This window comes from Canis lupus, chromosome 18 (assembly GCF_003254725.2).
Source record: "Canis lupus dingo isolate Sandy chromosome 18, ASM325472v2, whole genome shotgun sequence".
In the NCBI taxonomy this organism is placed as follows: Eukaryota; Metazoa; Chordata; class Mammalia; order Carnivora; family Canidae; genus Canis; species Canis lupus.
Window position 1 is genome coordinate 25,985,067 of NC_064260.1, and position 21,432 is coordinate 26,006,498.

At 42.1% G+C, this 21,432-nt stretch overlaps 1 protein-coding gene across 2 annotated transcripts in view; it reads right to left on the reverse strand.

The window, feature by feature from the left end:
* Positions 1 to 6,731, reverse strand: part of HSD17B12 (hydroxysteroid 17-beta dehydrogenase 12) — a 154,499-nt gene extending 147,768 nt beyond the window's left edge. For both annotated transcript variants that reach the window (XM_035701448.2, XM_025452529.3), the window contains exon 1: positions 6,425 to 6,731. In XM_035701448.2, coding sequence (XP_035557341.1) covers positions 6,425 to 6,584 — 160 coding nt within the window. In that variant the 5' untranslated portion in view covers positions 6,585 to 6,731. The remainder of the gene's footprint in view (positions 1 to 6,424) is intronic.
* Between the last annotated feature and the right edge of the window lie 14,701 nt (positions 6,732 to 21,432).

The window sequence follows — 21,432 nt, forward strand, 5'->3', positions numbered from 1 at the left end:
AGGCTGAATTTCTAATACCACGAAACCATCTTTAGTTTCCCCTCCACGTAAGATGAAGGTAGGCTCTTAGCTCTGGTTCTCCAGATACACCTGCTTTGTCTCACACAGCTCTAGCCCTACATCTTTAAGGTTGCCCTGCAAACTCCAACCTGGACAGCCTGCTCCATTTAGGCCCATCGACTCCCTTTTTGGAGCTAATGTGCAGAATGAAAAGGTATCTTATCTTCCAGAACTTTTATGACTAAATTCATTTGTTTCTCTGCCCTCATCCACCTGCTCTGCTTTAAAACAAAAAACAAACAACCAAAAACACAGCTTAAAAAAACAAAACAAACAAACAAACAAACAAAAAACATGGCAGGACTGTCATCAACAACTCACCAGCAAGACGAGTTATACTTGAGTTTCCTGAATGTCAACAGGGAGCATATTATTATTATGTTTACCAAGCTGGACCTCCAGAGCATCACTAAATCCACAAAGAATGCCAGAGTGATAAACAGGAAAAAAAACAAAAACAAAAAAAAACAGCATTTGAGGTCCGATCCACTCACAGTGATGACGGCCAAACTTTGCTTCATTAGGCATCTGAACGCCTTTCCAATGTTTTTGCATGCAAGAAGATTCATTGATTACAAATCTGAAGAAAATCCCATGCTACTTGATTCTAAAACGTGCTACCTAGACCACAATGCTTCCAGAAACACCAAGCATGTACAAATTTAAAAGTGAGCCTTCAATTAAAAAGCAGTATATTCCAGGGCACCTGAATGGCTTGGTTGGTAGAGTACATGACTCTTGATCTCAGGGTCGTGAGTTCAAACACATGGTGGGGGAAGAGATTACTTAAAAATAAAAGCATCAATATCTGACTTTGGCTCAGGTCATGATCTTAGGGTTCTGGGATGGGCCTGGTCAGGCTCCCTGCTCAGTGGGGAGTCTGCTGCTCCCTCTCCCTGCTAGTGCTGTTGCATGCGTGAATGTTCTCTCTAGCTCTTTCACTCTCTCAAGTAAAATCTTTAAAAAATAATAAAAATAATAAAAGCTGCAAAAATAAAAAAATAAAATAAAACCTAGTACATTCCTAGGATATAAAGGAATCCACCCCCAAGTACCCATGCAGTCTATAAACCAATCACCAACACACAAGCATTTGCATATTGCAGAATGGACAAACTGGCTTCAAATCCTCATCTTCCAACTCACTGGCTATGAAGCCACAGACAAAGGAAGTCATTTACCTAAGCCTCCGTTTCTTCCTCTGTACACTGGGGATAATAGGGCATAGCTCAAAGGGTGATTTAAGCTAATCTATGTCAAGTGCCTGGAACACTTCAAGCATTCAATAAATGGCAGTTATTAATATTTCTTCTGGGCTTGCCAATTTAAATAATTAACATTTCATACATAATTCCTCAAATCATGTGATACTTCAAAGCCTAAAGAAAGGGACCTACTGTCAATGAGCCCTGGTTACTCAAGCAGCCTTCAACCCCTGATGTAACTAGACCAATCCTGTGTAGTTATTCAATGTAAAAACAACAATCATGCACCACACCCAATTTTGAGAACCCTTTGATTCTTGGAGCTTGGCTAAGCAAAGCCAGTTTGATTAATGGTTTTTGCTACAAAAGAACCCCACACCCCATGACCTTTCTGTCTTCATTGTCCACTGAATTAGGAAAACCTTGGAATACACCAGGCCCAAATGAGTTCCATCAGCATCCACAGCTGCAAAATCTCAGGGATCTGCTAATATAGATGTGCAAACAGCAAAATGCAGCGGTAAAGACCCTTTGCAACATCTAAACCCACTCCACAGAATGGAATATTATTCAGCAATAAAAGAGAAACAAAGCACTGTAACATACCACATGGGGGAACCTTGAAAACACTGTGAAAATGAAAGCCAGTCAAAAGTATCTCACATTGTAGGATCTCACTTCTAGGACATTTCCAGAATAGGCATATATATAAATGCATATAGAGAAAAAGATTAGTGGCGGACTAGGGCTCGAGGGGGTAGAGCATGAGGAGTGACAGCTAATCGGTACAGGGTTTCTTTCAAAGAGGATGAAAATGTTCCAAAATTAGATTATAATGGTTGTGCAACTCTGTGTCTAATAAAAATCTTGAACTGGACACTTTAAATGGGTGAATTCCATGGTATATAAATTATATCTCAATAAAGCTATTTTTTAAATCTAACTGCTTAGTGGATCCTTTATTCTTTGCTGCCTGGAGCAAAGAATTTATTTATTTATTCTCTCCATTAAAAACTAAAAATACGAGCTCAGAGTGCTGTCTTGGGCCTAAGGTTATAAAGTATCTGGGCTTTAGAAGTATACTTACCTTGCCTTTCCATCTATCACCTCCACCTTATTTCTGTATCAATCATTTTAGATTAATTGCAATGATGGAAACTGCTCAAATAAATGCAAAATTTATCTATGCTCAAACCAAAGCCTACAGATTACATTCTTTATTGCCCCATAGTAATGACTGTTCTCTCCTTTATTTAGTACAAACTGACCACTTTTGTCAGCAATCTTCTTCCCATCTCTTGCCATAGTGACCTTCAAACAACTAAAGCTCCAGTTCCACAGGAGCTCTTTGTTCTCCTAAGAAATACAGGCAGTATCCCCTAACAATGACAGGCAAAACTGGCAAAACCCATCTGCTAGGGACCTGGTGAAATCAGCGTAACTCACTGGAGTGGGAATTGTACTGGACAGAACTAGAGAAAAGAGAGGACTTCACTCTGGATTACATGAAGGAGATAAACCTGAGTATGGGCCAAGTAATGCATGGTCTTAAAACCCTAACTAGATTAAAGAATATGTGGTCTGAAATATTTTTACTGATTGCAAAGCATCTCCGTTTTCAAGTTTTTACAAGTTTTGGGGGTTTTGATTTTTTGTTGATATGAGGACATACAACATTATACTAGTTTCAGGTGTACAACATAATGATTTGATAGTTGTATATTTATCAAAGGATCACCACAGTAAGTCTTGGTAACATCCATCACCATACTTATTTACTGAATTTTTTTCTGGCCAATGTGGGGCTTGAACTCACAACCCCAAGAGCAAGGGTCACATGCTCTACCAACTGAGCCTGCCAGACACCTCTTGTGATGAGAACTTTTAAGATTTAATCTCTTGGCAACTTTCAAATTTGCAGTAAAGTATTATTAACTAAAGTTGCCATGCGGGGATCCCTGGGTGGCTCAGCGGTTTAGTGCCTGCCTTTGGCCCAGGACACGATCCTGGAGTCCCGGGATCCCTGCAGGATTCCCGCGTCCGGCTCCCGGCATGAAGCCTGCTTCTCCCTCTGCCTGTGTCTCTGCCTCTCTCTCTCTCTCTCTGTCTCTATGTCTATCATAAATAAATAAATAAATCTTTAAAAAAATAAAAAATAAAAAAATAAAGTTGTCATGCTGTCCATTACATCCCCATGACTTATTTTTCCAAGCCTTCATTTTTAAGTTTACAAGCACTTACATCAACGCACCAGTTACTGTGGGAAAAGACCAAAAAAGAAAAAAAAAAAAATTGGGGACCCACACTCCCCTCCCCTTCAGATTCTAAAATCTGAGAAGAAATTAACTAATTAAATTAATATGCACATGAAGAAACTTAACAATAACAATAAATATATATTATCAACTTAATGAATGTTACTATATCAAACTTAAAATATTTAATTGGTTATGGAGAGGAAGATGTTAAACACTACTACTACAAAGTAGAAAATGCCTCCCTAGTACTGCCTGCTACCACCATTTATTCAAAGAAGGCTGCACAGGATTAAGATACCAATTTCATAGGGGAGAAAACTTGTGAGTGCTAATTAATTAATTAATTAAAATTTATTAATTTAATTTAAAAATAATTCTTAAGTCCTAACTTCGGTTAAACAATTATCTACCTAATTTTAATCACAATTTAACTCTATTCAAGCATCATCTCTGCTGCTTTGCTTGTCAAATTATTTCAGTGCATCCCTCCAACAGATACAAAGCTGTGGAAGGCTTTGTTTTTCAAAGACTTCTTGAATTTGGAGAGGTAAAGTAAATATTTTTAAGTTCAGGCCACCACATATATGTAATGTTACAAATAACAAGTTATCATTTCTTCTGCTTAAGTACCTAAAGAACAGATTTTTCTAACAATCCAGGATAGACTGAACTCAACAATCACAAAGTCACTTTACAACACTATGATCCTCTCTATTCTATCTCAGCATTCTGGTCCAAATTTCTTTCCTAAATTTTTTAGACATTTCCTTCAATTTAGCAAGTATCCTTCCTCTGGGATCAAACCTTTTCAATGATGACTTAGACCATCTGAGTTATTAGTCACCGGGGCCTATTATATTTTAAATAGTTTTTTTTTTAAGTTATTAAGGGGGATCCCTAGGTGGCACAGCAGTTTAGCGCCTGTCTTTGGCCCAGGGCGCGATCCTGGAGACCTGGGATCGAATCCCACATCGGGCTCCCGGTGCATGGAGCCTGCTCCTCCCTCTGCCTGTGTCTCTGCCTCTCTCTCTCTCTCTCTCTGTGACTATCATAAATAAATAAAAAGTTTTTTAAAATTATTTTAAAAAAAGTTATTAAGGGACACCTGGGTGGCTCAGTGGTTGAGGTCTGCCTTCAGCCCAGGGAGTGACCCCAGAGGTCCCGGGATAGAGTCCCACGGGATAGAGTCCCACGTGGAGCCTGCTTCTCCCTCTGCCTGTGTCTCTGCCTCTTTCTCTCATGAATAAATAAATAAAATCTTAAAAAAAAAAAGTTATTATCATTACTCTTTGCTGGCAAATCACAAAACTTCATCTTGATATGCGATTTCCTAATGCACTGGAATCTTGTGTAACTATCTCAAAAGTTCACAAGCAAGTTTTCCAAATCAAGAACTTAGGCAAGTCAATTGTGAAATCATAAACTCTATTATAATCAAGTTGAGCACTTCACTTCTTTTTCAAGGAATATCAGAAAACACTAAGAGACTTTTAAAAATAAGTATTATAATATGGGATCCCTGGGTGGCTCAGCAGTTTAGTGCCTGCCTTCAGCCCAGGGCCTGATCCTGGAGTCCTAGGATCGAGTCCTGCATCGGGCTCCCTGCATGGGGCCTGCTTCTCCCTCTGCTTCTCTCTCTCTGTGTCTCTATGTCTATCATGAATGAATGAATGAGTGAATGAATGAATGAATAAATAAAATACGTATTATAACGTGAATAGTTGCTTCACATCCTGGACAAAGCTCTTACACATCCATCCATTCCTGCTTGAAATCTCTTTACGTCGCTGTCCAAAAGGTTAAATTTCTTATGTTTTTTTCCTACTAACTTCTTTAAATGTTTTTGAATGAATAAAGTGAGGACTGTGGAGTTGCCTTATTTGTGTACTTACTTGAGCCTAGTCTGACAGCAATCCCTAATCACTCCTAGATTCAATCAAAATGCTAAGTGAGTGTACGTTCAGTCATGAAATAGCAGGATAATCGCAGACACAGAGACCGACCACAGCACACTACTTGGTTTAGAAGAAGAGGAGGAGGAGGAGGGGGAGGAGGAGGGGGAGGGGGAGGGGGAGGAGGAGAAAGAAGAGGAGGAGGAGGAAGAAGAGGGGGAGGAGGAAGAAACGAAAAAGACAGAAAAGCAACAAAGAAGAAGAAGAAGAAATGAAAGACAGAAAAGCAACAAAAAAGAAGAAACGAAAAAGTCAGAAAAGCAACAACAAAAAAAAGAAAGCAAGCACAAAACTTCGATGCAAGTGATTTCCCCACTTCTCCCCCGCGACCTTTCCCTTCCACCTCTAGGGCCCGCCAGCGGAATGGAACGAGGCCTTTTCCTATAAACCTCCTTCTGAAAAAAAAAAAAAAAAATTGCTCCTGACTTCTACCTGGAGAGCAGCCGTGTTGCAGAAGCGGTGGCTCTGTGACACCGCAGGACTCCAGGGAAGTTTAGGACAATCGAGAACAAAACAAAACCCCGTAGATCCTACGAAACAGACCGAATCCAAATAACTGGGAGAGAGGCAAGTTTCAAAAAAAAAAAAAAAAAAGGCAGGAAGACTTGTGAAATTCCACGTCTTCTTCGTCCCTCCTCATGCCCCGCAAAGTCCACAGAATGCCTTTCGTCCTGCGCACGGGGCCACTATTCAAATCAAGCGAAAAACTTTATTAAAACACACACACACAGACACACACACACGCGCCGTCCCGGGGGCGAGCCGCCGAGCGCCGGGCACCGCCCGGGGGGCCGCGAGGTGAGGGGTCCAGGCCCCGCCCCCGCCAGGCCCCGCCCCCCGCCGCGGCCCCTCCACAGTCGGCCGGGCCGGGCCAGCCTGGGTCGGCCGGGGTCCAGCGGGCCCGCGGGGAGCGGGGGGGGCCCGGAGCGGGGCGCCGGGCTGCACTCACCTGCCCACTCTCCGAGCTGCGGCCCGACCCCTGCCTCGTGACTCAAACCCCAGAGCCGAAGAGCCGTGAAGAGCGAGCACGAGAGGCGCAGGGCCACGTAGGCCACGGTGCCCGCGCCGACCCAGTACAGGAGGCCGGCGGCAGGAAGAGCGCTCTCCATGGCTCCAGCCGGGCCTTACTACCTCCGTGAATGGAGCCCCGAATGAATGAATCCAGGAAGAGGCGCGGGCCGTGACCGCGAGGACGACACCGACGCGCGCGGCTCCGGCGCCGCTTCGAGCCTAAGCCCCGCCCACGGCGCCATAGCCGCGCCGCCATTGGCTATCCGGCGCGCCCTCTGCGCGGAGCGCGTCAGCCATTGGCTGGCTCCAGCCTCGCTCCCCGCCCACGTCGCTCCCCCCGCCCCCCGGCGCGGGTCCCCTCGGCGCCGGCTGATCGCCCGCCTGCCAATCCCGCGGCAGCCCCGCCCCGCGCGTCGCCACGCCCCCGGGATGCCGCCCGGCTCACCCCACCGCGTCGCGCCGGCCGCTGATTGGCTGCGGCCGTGCTCACGCCTGCGGGAGGCTGCGCTCCGATTGGCCCGCGAGACCCGGCTGGGCGGGCGCCCGGGACTCCAGGGGGCGGGGTCCGCGATGTTGCGAATGAATGGAGGGCGGTAGTAACAGGTGGGCGGGGAGGCGCGGGCTGGTTCCCACCAGGGGCTCTATCCTGCCGTCAGGTGCACGTGCCGCCGTCGCCCTCGTGAAGTTTCCCGGGTCGAGGCTCGCGTCGCACGCGTCTGTGCCTGCCGCGGCGGGCACCTTCCCCCGGTGACCCGCACGGGGACCTTCTAAGCGCCGCGTCTCCGAGGCCCTGGAGTTCAGGGCAAATAACTCCATGGACCCAGGTAAGGACCATGGACCAGGTAAGGACCACGCACGGGGACATAGGAGCTGGAAGATGAACGAGAAATAGAGGAACACAGGCTGATGAATAAGGAGTTTGGGGAAGAGACTCCATGACGATAGAGAGGTTTCTTTACTCTCTTTTTAAAAATCTAAAAAAAAAAAAAATTTTGGAGGGGGTGGGGAGATAGAAAAGTGTATGGACCTAGTAGAGATAAGAAAATCACCTTGGCAGAGCTCCACAAGGTAAGCGCGAGCACCTGTGTAACGTAATAGACTGCTTTGCCCTCCCTCTCTCGTCCACCCAAGAGTTTTTGTTTCCTTTTTCGGGCATGGATCTGGGTTCATATAAAATCCCTAACATTTTCTTAGCCGGTAGGGACTGCTGATTTCGAGGCTTTTTTAAAAGGCACGAATTGAAGGGTAGTAATTGTAAGAATCAACAGCCCGACATATCCTGAAGCTAAGGTAATAATGTCCTAATATATGTGCTTTCAGAGCCTTAGCCCTCTGCCCAGCCCCCCTACTCTTTTTCCACCCTCTCATCAGATTAATTAACTATAACCCTGAGGCTGTTACTGTTCTTTATAAACTGTCAAGTGTCTAGCAGAAATCAGCCGTGTGAGTCGAGCAGGCACATTGTGTTTTGATTGAATTTGACACCTCGGCCGAGGCTGCCTGTCCAAGTCCATGAAATTCCACCATTGCTCTGTCTCAACCTCGCCCTCCAGCCAGTCTTCACCGCAGTATAGCCCCTGATGCATGTATCCTGATTCATCATTGCTCACCAACTAAGGGCCCTCAAGATATCTGAGCTCCTTACAAAAGGGCAGCGGGAGGGGAAGAAAGCTATTACGAACCAATAATGCAGGGTGCCTGCTGGCTCTGTTAGGGTTGAGTTGGAGCCCCACGTTGGGTGTAGAGATTACTGACCACTAAAACCTTAGGGGCACCTGGATGGCACAGTCAGTTAAGTGGGGTCCTGATCTGGGGTGGTGGGATGCACCCTGCATGGGACTCGGTGCTGGGCGGGAAGTCTGCTTGAGGTCCTCTCTCTCCTTCTGGCACTTTCTCTCTTTCTTTCTCTCAAATAAATAAATCTTTAAAAGGTAAAATCCTAAACAAATAAATAAGCTAAGAATATGTGTTTTTGTGGCATTTGTATGTATGTCTATGGCCCCCACTAGAACTTATGATTATTGGAACACTATGCTGTGAGTCCATAGGACCTAGAACAGTGCCTGGAACCCTGAAATAATAAAAATCTGGCCAAAAAATGGAAGTCAAGATTCACTCATTCAACAAATATTACTGTGCTGTAAGTGTGTACCAGAAAGTGAGCTGGGTACTGGATATCCAGGGGTGAGCAAGTGGTCAATTCTTAGTCTCATCCTATTGTACCGTTCCGTAGTGAGTGGCCTCTGTTGCCCTCACCAGCTACTCCTTCCCAGAGTCCTTCAATGGCCCCTCCCCATGCTGGCTTCTATACGATCCAGTGCCCTTGGACTCAGACCCCTGCTCTTTTTACTTCTCTACACAGTCTCTCTACATCATTGTATCCAGTCCCTTGATTTTAAGTGTCAACTGTAGGTTGATGAATTCCAAACGTCTCTGGCCAGGCCCAGCTTCTGCACAGAGGTGTGCATGAATGCGTCACCTCTACCTGCCTACTCAGCATCTCCATTAAGATGTAAAATAAATACCAACATCTCAAGTGAAACATGTTCAAAACAGGCTCTACTCCGTCAAACACACACACACACACACACACACACACACACACACAGACACACTTCTCTTCTTCCAACTGTTAAAGGTACCACCATTTACCGACCTTCTAAGGTTTAAAACCTTAGGGGTCAGTTGTTCTTTCCATTACATTCCCATATTCAGTACCACCTCCCAAATATATCGTCCACACTGCCTCCAAAATGTATCCCGACTGACCACTTCTCTCCACCTCTGCTACTACCAACCTGATCCAAATCACAAACATTTCTTCCCTGAAATATGGCAGTAGCCTCCTCACTGGTCACCCTGAAAGCAACTTGAGTAGGTTTTGGGTTTTTTGTTTTTTTTTGTTGTTGTTGTTTTATAACTCAATGAGATATTATTTCTTCTCCTCAAATCCCTTCAAGGACTTTATAAATCAGATTAAGAACAAAATCCTCCAAGACCAGTTTATCTGCCCTGACCTCTACAGCAGCATCAACCATGCCCTCCTGTGCTCACTTGATTCCAGCCACACGTCTTGAATTTCCTGAAATAAGTCAAGTTCATTCCAGTCTCAAAGCAGTTCTGTTTCCTGTTCCCTTTCTAGAACCTCTTAACCTCTATCTCCCAAGGCTCACTCCTTTATATTATTTGGGCTTCTGTTCACACATTCTCCCACTTAGAGTGGTTTTTCTCTGATGGACCTACCTAAATAGACCAAGTCGCCTCCTCTCCTTTGCCCTGTCACTACTTATTCTTTTACCCTAATTTATTTTCCTTATAACACTTAATGCCTTCAAATGGTTTAATTATTTGGTTTTTGTCCACCTTCCCAATAGAATGTAAGTTCATGAGGACAGTGACCTTTACTTGTTCACCATTGTATCTTCACCTAAGATGTGCACCTAAGAATAACTCACCCTTAGGAGTGTGCAATAAACACCAATAAATGAATGATGAATAAATGAAAATAGTCTAGCCAGAGAGGCATACATTAAGCACATCCAATGAGTTATATGATAAAAATTGTAATGAGTAGAAAGAAGAAAAGAATAGGGCTGAAGAAAAGAGGACCTAGTTTAGATGGGAAGCGGGGATTGCCCTGAAAGGCCTTTCTAAGGGAGTAACATTTGAGCTGAGATCTGAGGCTAAGTAGAAATTAATCTGCCAGAGTCAGGCTAGGCAGAGGAAGGAGAGAACAGCAAATGCCCACTGAGGGTTTTGCTGTGATTTTGAAGAACACATGTGCTTCTAGCACCTACCACAGCATCTGCCATAAAAATAAACAGGCAACAAAAAATAATTCTTGATTTTGGATTTTTTTTAATGAACAAGGATAGGTACCGTAGAGATGGTACTTTCTACTGTTGTTAGTTTTCATATTGAGTATGGTATTTTCACTCAAGGAATATCGAAGATTGAAACCATCTCATTTTGGTACCCATTTTCTTTCTGTAAGGTCTGAGGAGAATGCTTACAATTAATAGGAATAATCTTTATTAAGAATGCACACATTAATTCTGATCACCTCAGCCTTTTAGGAACATTATTCTATTGACTAAAAGCAGCATCACAGAGTGAAATGATCTGTGCCAGAGAAAGCCCTTTGGGGTCCAGATGGCTCTACACTTTGGGAATTGAATAGCAATCCTCTATGGAAAAAAATTATGAACCACTGAGAGCCTCTAATGCAGGGGCATGTGGGTGGCTCATTGGTTAAGTGTCTGATTTTGGTTCGGGTCATGACCTCAGTGTCCTGGGATGGAGCCCCACATGAGGCTCCCCGCTCAGTGGGGAGTCTGCTTGTCCTTCCCCCTCTACCTCTCCCTTTCCTCCTGCTCATGTGCTCTCTCTCTCAAATAAATAAAATTTAAAAAGTCAAAAATTAAAAAAAAAAAAAACCTTCTAATCCATACAGAAACCTACAATGATTCAGCAGTATTCCGTGCTAACATTTAACGTACAGACCAGGATCCCATTAGGATTGGCGGAACCATCCTAACCAAACATATGAAACCATTAATGGCTCTCTAAAGAGGAAGCGATACTATAAAACTCTGGGCTTTGGTGTCAGGTAAATCTAGGACCAGATCCAACTCTTAACTCTTATTAGCTGTATGATCTTGTATGGATTTGGCTACTAAGCATCCAAATTTTACATCAGTAAAATTGGACAATGGAATATTGAGCATTTAGCAGTGATTGGCAGAGAGGCATTAAGTGTCCAGCGAGAAAAATGAGGCTTAAAATATAGTGACTTTCCCTATGGACGCAGAGCGAGTAAGTGGCAGAACTGAGATTTCAGCTAAAAAGGTGTGTTTATGAAATTGTGTCTCAGTAACTAGCTCAGAGAAGGCAGCATAAAAAATGATTAACAGAGAGATGAGGAGTCTCTGGAAATGGTTGGTTGTTAGACAAGTAACATGCTCAGACACAACCACATTAAATTTCAGTCTCATTTATTTAGAAGATTTAGAGTTCAGAACGGTCTTTAATATGGAAAAAATGTGAATCAACAATATTGCATCATATTAGTATACAGATGGTCTCATTTAATTTTAGATTCATTTTTAGTATTTCCGTAAATTGAGTTTCAGATCAGATTTTCATGATGAAATCAGGAGTAGTTCAATATAATGAAAGAAAATTCCATAATTAGGGAATTTCACAGAAGCTAGGAATTTTTAAGAATATCATTACAACAGAGCTGAATCCTTCATTTGGCTAAATAATAAGACTTACATGTTTTTAACAGTTCTGTCTTCTAGCTCATCTTCATTTAAACACAGCTCAAAACATTGCACTTAATCTCTCATTTAAGTTCAGTTTAGATGGTGTTCAATCCTGGATTAAAAAGGAAAAAAAAGGAACCATGATTAATAAACAGGTTTTAAAAAATCTGAAATTTTTGGCATTAGAAATCAGGTTTCCAAAAAGTTAATATTTCTTTAACAATATTGCACATTAACATTTATTATGCTTCGTTATTACATTAGCATCTTCAAAGTTGACTTCACATACATTATCCCATTCAAAAGTCGCAGTAGCACTCCCATCTTTCCAACAAGAAAACAAACCCTTGGAAATGAACTCTTGCCTAAGAAAACTAAAACCAGTCATCTTGAAATACATGATTAAAAAACATGTTTTAGGGGCAGACCGGGTGGCCCAGTGGTTTAGCTCTGCCTTCCGCCCATGGCCTGATCCTGGAGGCCCGGGATCGAGTCCCACTATGGGCTGGCTCCCTGCATGGAGCCTGCTTCTCCCTGTGCCTGTGTCTCTGCCTCTATTTCTCTCTCCCTCTGTGTGTGTGTGTGTGTGTGTGTGTGTGTGTGCGTGTCTCATGAATAAATAAATAAAATCTTTAAATAAACATGTTTTGGTATTTTATTTTTTAGTTTCAAAAGCTCACAGAAGTATATAAAGTGAACAACTATCCCGCCCCATCTCTGATTGCCACAAATGGCAGCTAGCAGTTTGGAGTCCATTCTTTCATTTCTTTTTCTATGTAAATATAAAGCTATATGATATATACAAACATACACACTCTTTTAGTTTTATTTTTTTAAGATTTTATTTATTCATGAGAGACACACACGGAGAGAGGGAGAGAGAGAGGCAGAGACAAAGGCAGAGGGAGAAAGGCTCCCTGGGGGGAGCCCGATGTTGGCCTCGATCCTGGGACTCCAGGGTTACACCCTGAGCTGAAGGCCAGTGCCCAACCACTGAGCCACCCAGGCGTCCCATAGACATATTTTTTTAAAGTTAAAACTGTGATCGTACGAACATTATCCAACAACTTTCTTTCTCCACTCAACAGACCATTACAAATATCCTGGTGAGCAGGGCCTGGCCTGCTTGGTTGGATGAGCACGCGACTCCTGATCTCAGGGTTGCAAGTTTGATTCCCACATTGGATGTAGAGATCACTTGAATAATAAATGAATACACTTAAAAAATATACCATGGTGAAAACTTGAGATATCAATATTGTGCATTAACTGGATTTATTTATTGCACCAACAGATCTATTAATCATTCTAATAATCTTACCCCAAATACTCTTTCACTTTAAAAAAAAAATGAGTGCTAGGGTGAATAAGTCAATTAAAAACTAGGTAAAAGGAAAAGTAAGCAATGTATTTCATCAACATCATACTTCCAGCCAAAAATAACCAAATTTCAGGATGGTTATGCAAGCAAACTGAAGTAACATTAGGGAATTCAGGGGAAGTTTGTCTTCATCTGAGTGCTTACTTTAGCAATGGACTCAGGATTTGCTATGTTTACTCATATTTTTCTAAAATTTCTAGCTACTTTAATTGCTATTTTGCCTAGTTTTCTTTGTTCCTTTTATTATATTTGTAAGTATATTTAATACAGGGGTATCTGACTAGCTCAGTTGGTAGAGTGTGCAATTTTTGATTTTGGGGGTCATGAGTTTGAGTCCCATGTTGAGTGTAGAGATTATTTATTTGATACATACAAAAGATTACATGAAATACATAAGCTAGTTATAAATCATAATATAATGAAAAACTATAAACTCATCACCCAATGCAAGAGTCAGAAAACCAAGAACCTACCCTATTCCATAGTTCTAAATGTTCTGTATCATTCTACTGCTTTTAGGTATAAATATTTGAAGTATATATATGTATATACATATACATGCATGTACATACTTTATCCACATTTATATGAAATAATAATATTGTACACTTTTGCTTATTTTTGAGATCTATTGAAAAACATAATAGAGTGGATGCTGGAGTATGCAACCCCGATAGCCTCTCCAGGACCAAGACAGTCATTCGCAGAGAGTGCTAGTTGCTGAGGGCTCCCAGTTGTGTCCTCCATGGGAATTGTTCTTGGCGGAAGGGAGCTGCTTTGCTCCCTCCCATGGATAGCCTGCATCCAATGCCTAGTTAATGCAGGACTACAGATGCCTGGCCCACTAATCTCAATTATGGACATCTGTGAGGCCGTCCTACCTTCAGAGCTCCCTGTGGGATCAGCCCAGGCTTCTGTTACTCCTGAATCACAGCTCAACTACTCCCTCAGCATAATCCTCCTTCTCTCACTCCCTTACTGATGCTGCTCCCTAGAGCACTCCATAAATAAGTCCCCTGCAAGCAAATCTCAATTTCAGAGTCTGTTTCCTGGGAAACCTGACCATATTGGTTGAATTATGTCCCCCAAAAGATATGTTGAGATCCTCACTTTCCCTCACCAACGTATGAATGTGGTCCTATTTGGAAATAGAGTCTTTGCAGATGCAATCAAATTAAGATGAGATTAGCCTAGACTACGTTGGGCCTTAAATTCAATCACAGAAATGTTAAGGATTGCCAACAACCACCAGAAACTAGAGGCACGGAATAATCCTTCCCTAGGGCCCTCAGAAGGCCCTGCCAACACCTTGATTTTGGACTTCGAGCCAACAGAATTGTGAGAGAATAAATTTTTGTTCTTTAAATCTACCTAGTTTTTACCAATCTGTTATAGTAGCCCTAAGGAAACTCATATATAAACCTAAGACCTATACTTGGGTAGTCTTCTGGGACTTGCTTTTTTACTCAACATCACGTTTCTAAGATTTATTCATGTTGTTTTACTGAAGCTGTAGCTAGTTCTTTTTTCTTTGATATCAATGGCAATATCTCATCAGAGACATATTAATAATATACATATGAAAAACTTTGTCTAAAATGATTGTGCCTGTTTCAGGGGGCCATCTTTTTGTTTACATTCCTTTTATTTCCATTTTTCTGATAAAAATTTCCATATAAATTTAATATTCATTACATAACTACCTTTGTATGTGTAAGTGTGCATTTGGCAAAATAATGATCCTCCCCACACTTAAAGAGATACACATCCTAACCTCCAGAACCTGCAAACGTGACCTTATAGAACAACACATTGTGATGATGTGACTAAGTTAAGGACCTCAAGATGGGAAGATTATCCAGCTGACCCTAATCTATGTCACATGGGTCCTTAAAATTGAAGAACCTGCCCCGATTTGATTAGAAAAAGAGATGAAACTATGGAAGAGTGGTCACAGAGATGCAGGGATGCTAGCTGGAAGATGGAGGAAGGGGTCAGTGAGCCAAGGAATGCAGGCAGCCTCTAGAGGCTGAAAAGAGGCAAGGAGACAAATTTTTCACGAGAAACTCTGAAAGGAATACTTTAACTTTAGTCCAATGAGTCCCATCTTGTAATTCTAACCTCAAGCCGTAAAGGTCTGTCTGCCCTATAGTCTTCAAAACCACCAAAGTTCATCCACCAGCAACCATAAAGGTCTATGTGTTTCACTCATCAACAGAGCCCTGGTAAACAGTAGACTCTCAGAATGCACTCATTAAATGAACGCATGGGTTATTATGGTTGGAAGAAAGGGTAAAAATTAGTGACAGGGAACAATAACCTCCACTTGAGAAAAAATCAGTCACAACTTAAAAACCATGTAGTTTGTCTGTTGGCTCTACTTCTCTCTTCAGTTACATATAACTCATGATTTTTTTTTCCTATATAGAACCAAGAACTCACATTGTATAATAATGGAAAGAGTCACATTTTATTGTCTCACCTACTCCAATCCAGTTTGTTTGCTGTCTGAGGTGGAAAGAGCAAGCTTTAAAAAGAGTGAACAATTAGTGGGTTACTCTTTGACATCCCAGTTGGGCCATCTGGTGTGTCTGCAACTTCGTTGTCCCCTCTTACTCAAGAATGATGGGCTCTTAGGAAAACCATCTCATGTTACCCAGTTTATAGGACATTAAAAAAAATGCTGGTTATGCTTCTGTGAAATAGATATTGTTAGTGATAATTATTGTTATCTGTAAAGGGGAATCTAAATAGATTTTCCTTTTTCTAGCTCCCTTCTATTTTACTTTATTTTGCATTATGAGAATTTTAATAAGCCTCCTCAAATCTTGGAAACAAGGTCAGAATAATGAAGAAATAAATAGCCCACCTTTCCTAGCATCCCAGTATTGAGGGAACTAAGAGAAAAGCATGCCTAATGGCTGTAAGGTGAGAGCACTAGGAGGGAAGCAACAGTAGCAGGACTACAGTGTAAGGGCAGTCGGGAAGGCAGGGAGGTGAGACCTCAGGCAACATACAACTGCAAAACCTCGTTGGTGTACAATGAACTACATTTACTTCTCACCCCCACGTCTATGGGTAGGCCAGGGTTTGGCTGACACAGGCTGGCATCAGCTGGGCTTTGCTCCTGGCCATGGGCTGGGCTTATGTCTGCTCTGTTTCTCAATCATCTGGGAACCACGTAGGTCAGAAAATAACTCTAGAGAACTCATTATCATATATATTGCAAAATATTTCATCAACAGAATCTTCTTTTCCAGTAGTAGAAGGAAAAAAACAAGCCCTCGATTGTGTGACCTTGGATAAATCTGGTATTTCGTTAGCTCTCTTGAAAAATGGGAACAGCAAATAATGCCCACCCTTTGGAGAAGATGGAGATGACAACCAAGAAACCCTAAGGACCAACTAGATTTACTCTCCTACCAGAGAGTGGCAAATGGACTATTTGCTTTACCTCATCCTCTTCAATAATTCTCATTAAACTTCTTTCTCTGTCAATTCTACAGGTGAAAAAAAATATCTCCTTTCCAAATGTGTTTTCCAACACCACCAAGAAATTAAATTAACTCAGTTTGGATACTACCTGGTGATAGCATTTGACCCCATAGGCTTAGTCCCACAAGACTGTCCCCACTTCAGATATGCTACACGTCCAAGTTGTTGCCTGTGCTCCTGACCAATGGGCTGTATCTGGAGGTCCCCACGACTTCCTCCCTGGGTTCTATTAATGTGTAGAATGGCTCACAGAACTCAGGACGACAGTTTACCTGACTGGGTTACCCATTTATAAGGAAGTATACACTTCAGGATACAGCCAGATGGAGAAGATGCAGAGGGGAAGATAAGGTACATGGGAAGGGATGCGGCAGTTCATTGCACTCTACAGACATGCCCCCTCCCAGCACGCCCACGTGTCCAGCAACCTGGAAAATCCCTGAACCCCATGCTATTGGGTTTTTATGCAGGGTTCATTACATAGGCATGATTGATTAAATCATTGGCTATTGACAATTGATTTAACCTCCAGACCCTCATCTCTCCAGAGGTAGGGTGAGGGACGGTACTGAGAACTCCAACCCTCCAGTGCTGGTTGGCTCTCCTGAGAACCAGCCCCCATCCTCATGAGTTTTCCAAAACTTATTAACATAAACTTAGACGTGATTGAAAGGGTCCTGTTATGAATAACAATACGCTCCTTCCTCCATTTTTATGGCTGTGAAGCTATTTCAGGAACTGATGACATAAGGCTGAATATTATAACCAAAGATGCTCCCATTACTCTTTTTCCTTAGGAAATTCCAAAGGTTTGGGGAGTTGTGAGCCAGTTAGAGTGGACGAGGACCAAATATATGTTTCTTATTATAAATCACAATATCACACATTGTCCTAGTTTGCATGGTTTTGGAACTGAAATTTTCTTCATATGCTTATTTGCCATTTATATATGTCTTTTGTACACTGCCTGTTCATATCTTTCCCTCCCTTGGTATATTTCTCTTTTCCCTAATGATTTGTAAAAGGTTATTATTACAAGGTTATTTGCATGAGATTATTAACACTTTTACTTACTTTTTTAAGATTCTTTTTTTAGTTATTTTGAGAGAGGGAGAGAGAATGTGTGCATGCATGAGGAGAGTGAGAGGGAGAGAGAGAACCGCAAGCAGACTCCATGCTGCCTGCAGAGCCTGACGTGGAACTTGATCCCACAACCCTGAGATCAGAAACTGAGCCAAAATCAAGAGTGGGACACACCAACGGAGCCACCCAGGTGTCCCTACTAACCCTTTTAGAAATATATTTACTGGGACCCCTGGGGGGCTCAGCAGTTGAGCATCTGCCTTAGGCTCAGGGCGTGACCCTGGGGTCCCAGGATCGAGTCCCACATCGGGCTCCCTGCATGGAGCCTGCTTCTCCCTCTGCCTGTGTCTCTCCTCTCTCTGTATCTCTCATGAATAAATAAATAAAATCTTTTAAAAAATGTTTTTACCCTTTTGTTATGGATAATTTCAAACATATAAGAAGGTAGCCAGGATAATATAATAAGCTCCCATGTATAATTAACTTTCATAACTATCAAGTTATTCCCGATCTTATTTATACAACTGCTTCTCATTTCCTATATTACTTTTTAAAGTAATCTCTATGCCCTTTGTGGGGTTCAAACTTATGGCCCCAAGATCAAGAGTTACATGCTCCACTGAGGCAGCCAGGTGCCCCCTTTCCTGAATTATTTTGAAGCAAATCACAGAAAACAATAATTTTATCTGATTACTTCTGCATATATCTCTAAAACTATAAGGGGCTCTTTTTCAAAAACAAAACATAATACCATTATCCCACCTAAAAAATTAACAGGATTCTTACCATCAAATTAGTGTCTTTTGTTTAAAATGGTCTCTTTGCAATTGTTGATATGACTAATGTGCTTTTGTCTGAAGCACATCTAGATCAAATGCCCCTGAAATCACAGGCTGCATTTTTTTTTCTCTTTCAAAGTTTTCAGCATACTTTCCATCTGTGAAAAGTCGTAAAGGAAACCTCACTGAAAATGGAGTTGGAAAGCCCTAATTGGGGAGCACTGACATGTAAACCACTGGTTGCAGCCTGCTTGGCCAGTAAGAAGGAAGGTTTTCTTTCTGCCCGGGCAACAGCCACAACCTCAAACTTGTGTTCTTCTCCAGTGAGCTTTTGTTCAAAACAGCCCCACCTAATTTCTTCCTAGAACCTAATAAAGGCTTACCTTCCCTTTGTCTCTTTAGACGTACCAATGGTTTTTATAGTTTACTTGTCCTGAATTGCAATTCATCTGCTATTCCCGAATAAACTCATTTTGCTAATAAAATAACTGGCCATCTTAAAGTTGACACACATGGAAGATTCATCAAGTTGAGAACATGATGATGAGCATGGAAAACTAGCAAGGAAGTAGGGTTATTGAAAAAATGTGTTTAAGTAAGCTGCAAAAATAGGTAGAGGGTGCCCTGGATGGCTCGATGGTTTAGCGTCTGCCTTCGGCTCAGGTCGTGATCTCCACGTCATGGGATGGAGCCCATGTGGGGCTCCCAGCTCATGGGGAGTCTGCTTTTCCCTCTCCCTCAGCCTCACCCCCTGCTTGTGCTCCTTCTGTCTCTCTCAAATGAATAAATAAAAAAATATTTTAAAAAAAATGGGTAGTTAGGTTGGCAAAACAAAGAACTACTGAGAGTGAGCTGCTAAAAACATGTGAAATCAATAACTAGACTCACCCAACGAATAATCACCAGAAACATGTACAAATGGTCTATTTAGGAAATAGCATTTCACTTTCTGAATACCGAAGGAGAAAAAAAGAGAAAAAGAATATGTGAATACAGTAAAGGTGAACTAGCTTCCTTCTTAGAGCACAAACCTTGGGGGCCTGATTCATCGTTGTATGCCCTGTGAACAACTGCTCGCTGGGCTCTCACACACCTGTCCGAGGTGAGATTCAGAGTGAAAGAACATGTCTGGGTATAAATTACAATAATTCCTTGATACCAGTCATCTGGGAATAAAAGGCTGACACTCCAGTTTTAATTAGGGAGAAATGACCTTATGCAAGACACGAGTAGTTCCAGCGTTCTCTTTTCCATTCCTAATCCACACATTGTCTTAGACATTTCTTCGTAAGAAATGTCTTATTTATGACTATATTTCACATTTTATTATATGTGTTTATATGTGTGTTTGGTGAAGATATATGAATGAACACTCTTTCTGGAAGTTCCTTAATATGGATTTGTAGATACCAAAGTTCCAACTTTTAATATTTTCAAAAGTTCCCCATAAATAAGTTACTCATTCATCATTTGATGAATGAGATATTTTAACTATTTAAATGGGAATGTTAAAAAACAAAACTTGCTTTCTAAAACTAAGAATATTTATTTACACAAAATTTTGTGTTTTAAAGATTTTATTTATTCATGAGAGACACACACAGAGAGAGAGAGAGAGAGAGAGAGAGGCAGAGACACAGGCAGAGGGAGTAGCAGGCTCCATGCAGGGAGCCCGACGTGGGACTCGATCCCAGGTCTCCAGGATCACACCCTGGGCTGAAGGCAGATACTCAACCACTGAGCCACCCGGGTGCCCTACACAAAATTTTTAATCAACTGGGCTTAACATAAAATAAGACCTTGTGGGGATCCCTGGGTGGCGCAGCGGTTTGGCGCCTGCCTTTGGCCCAGGGCGCGATCCTGGAGACCCGGGATCGAATCCCACGTCGGGCTCCCGGTGCATGGAGCCTGCTTCTCCCTCTGCCTATGTCTCTGCCTCTCTCTCTCTCTCTGTGACTATCATAAATAAAATTAAAAAAAATAAGACCTTGTGTACAGAAATCCAATTAATTGCAAACTTACAGATAAAACAACAACAAACAATTTGTGGACAAGCTTATAATTTTTGATTACAGGTGTCTAAGTGTAGAGAAAACATGATTTAAAATGTTTAGGGGACGGGGTGCCTGGGTGGCTCAGCCAGTTAAGCATCCAGTTCTTGATTTGTCTCAGGGTTGTGAGATCAAGCCCTACCTCAGGCTTCACACTGGGCATGAAGCCTGCTTATGATTCTCTCTCTCCCTCTCCCCCTCCCCGCTACTCTCTCTCCCTCTTAAAAAAAAAAAGTTTGAATACTACCACAAACCTTTTTCTACTTTACTTTCAAAAAATTAATGGACACTGGAAAATATATCCAATTTTATTTTATTTTTCAAAGATTTTTCTTTTTAAGTAATCTCTACACCCAGCGTGGGGCTTGAACATACAATGCTGAGATCAAGAGCTGCATGCTCTACCAACAGAGCCAGCTGGGCATCCCAAAATATACCCAATTTTAGATAATTCCGTACTGTTCTAGGGTCTGTCAAAGTTGGAGATACAAAACTAGAGATTTCTGAGTTAATCCATTCTTTCTTTCAATCATGAAATGAAAATTTCAGGATACCAAGAGAGAGACTAATCAAAGCCTTTCACAGGCCCTTTATTTCCTAGTTGACTGTCTATTCAAACACCATTTACTTTACCTTCCCTGGCTCAAGGTGGGAAAATTTTTTAAAATTTTATTTATTTATTCATGAGAGACACATAGAGAAAGACAGACACACAGGCAGAGGGAGAAGCAGGCTCCCTGTGGGGAGCCCAATGCAGGAATCAATCCCAGGACCCCAGGGATCACGCCCTGAGCAGAAGGCAGATGCTCCACCCTTGCCACCCAGGCATCCCTGAAGGTGGGAAAATTTAATTGTCTGAATGTCCTGAACTCCTGTTCTGGGCTGTTCAA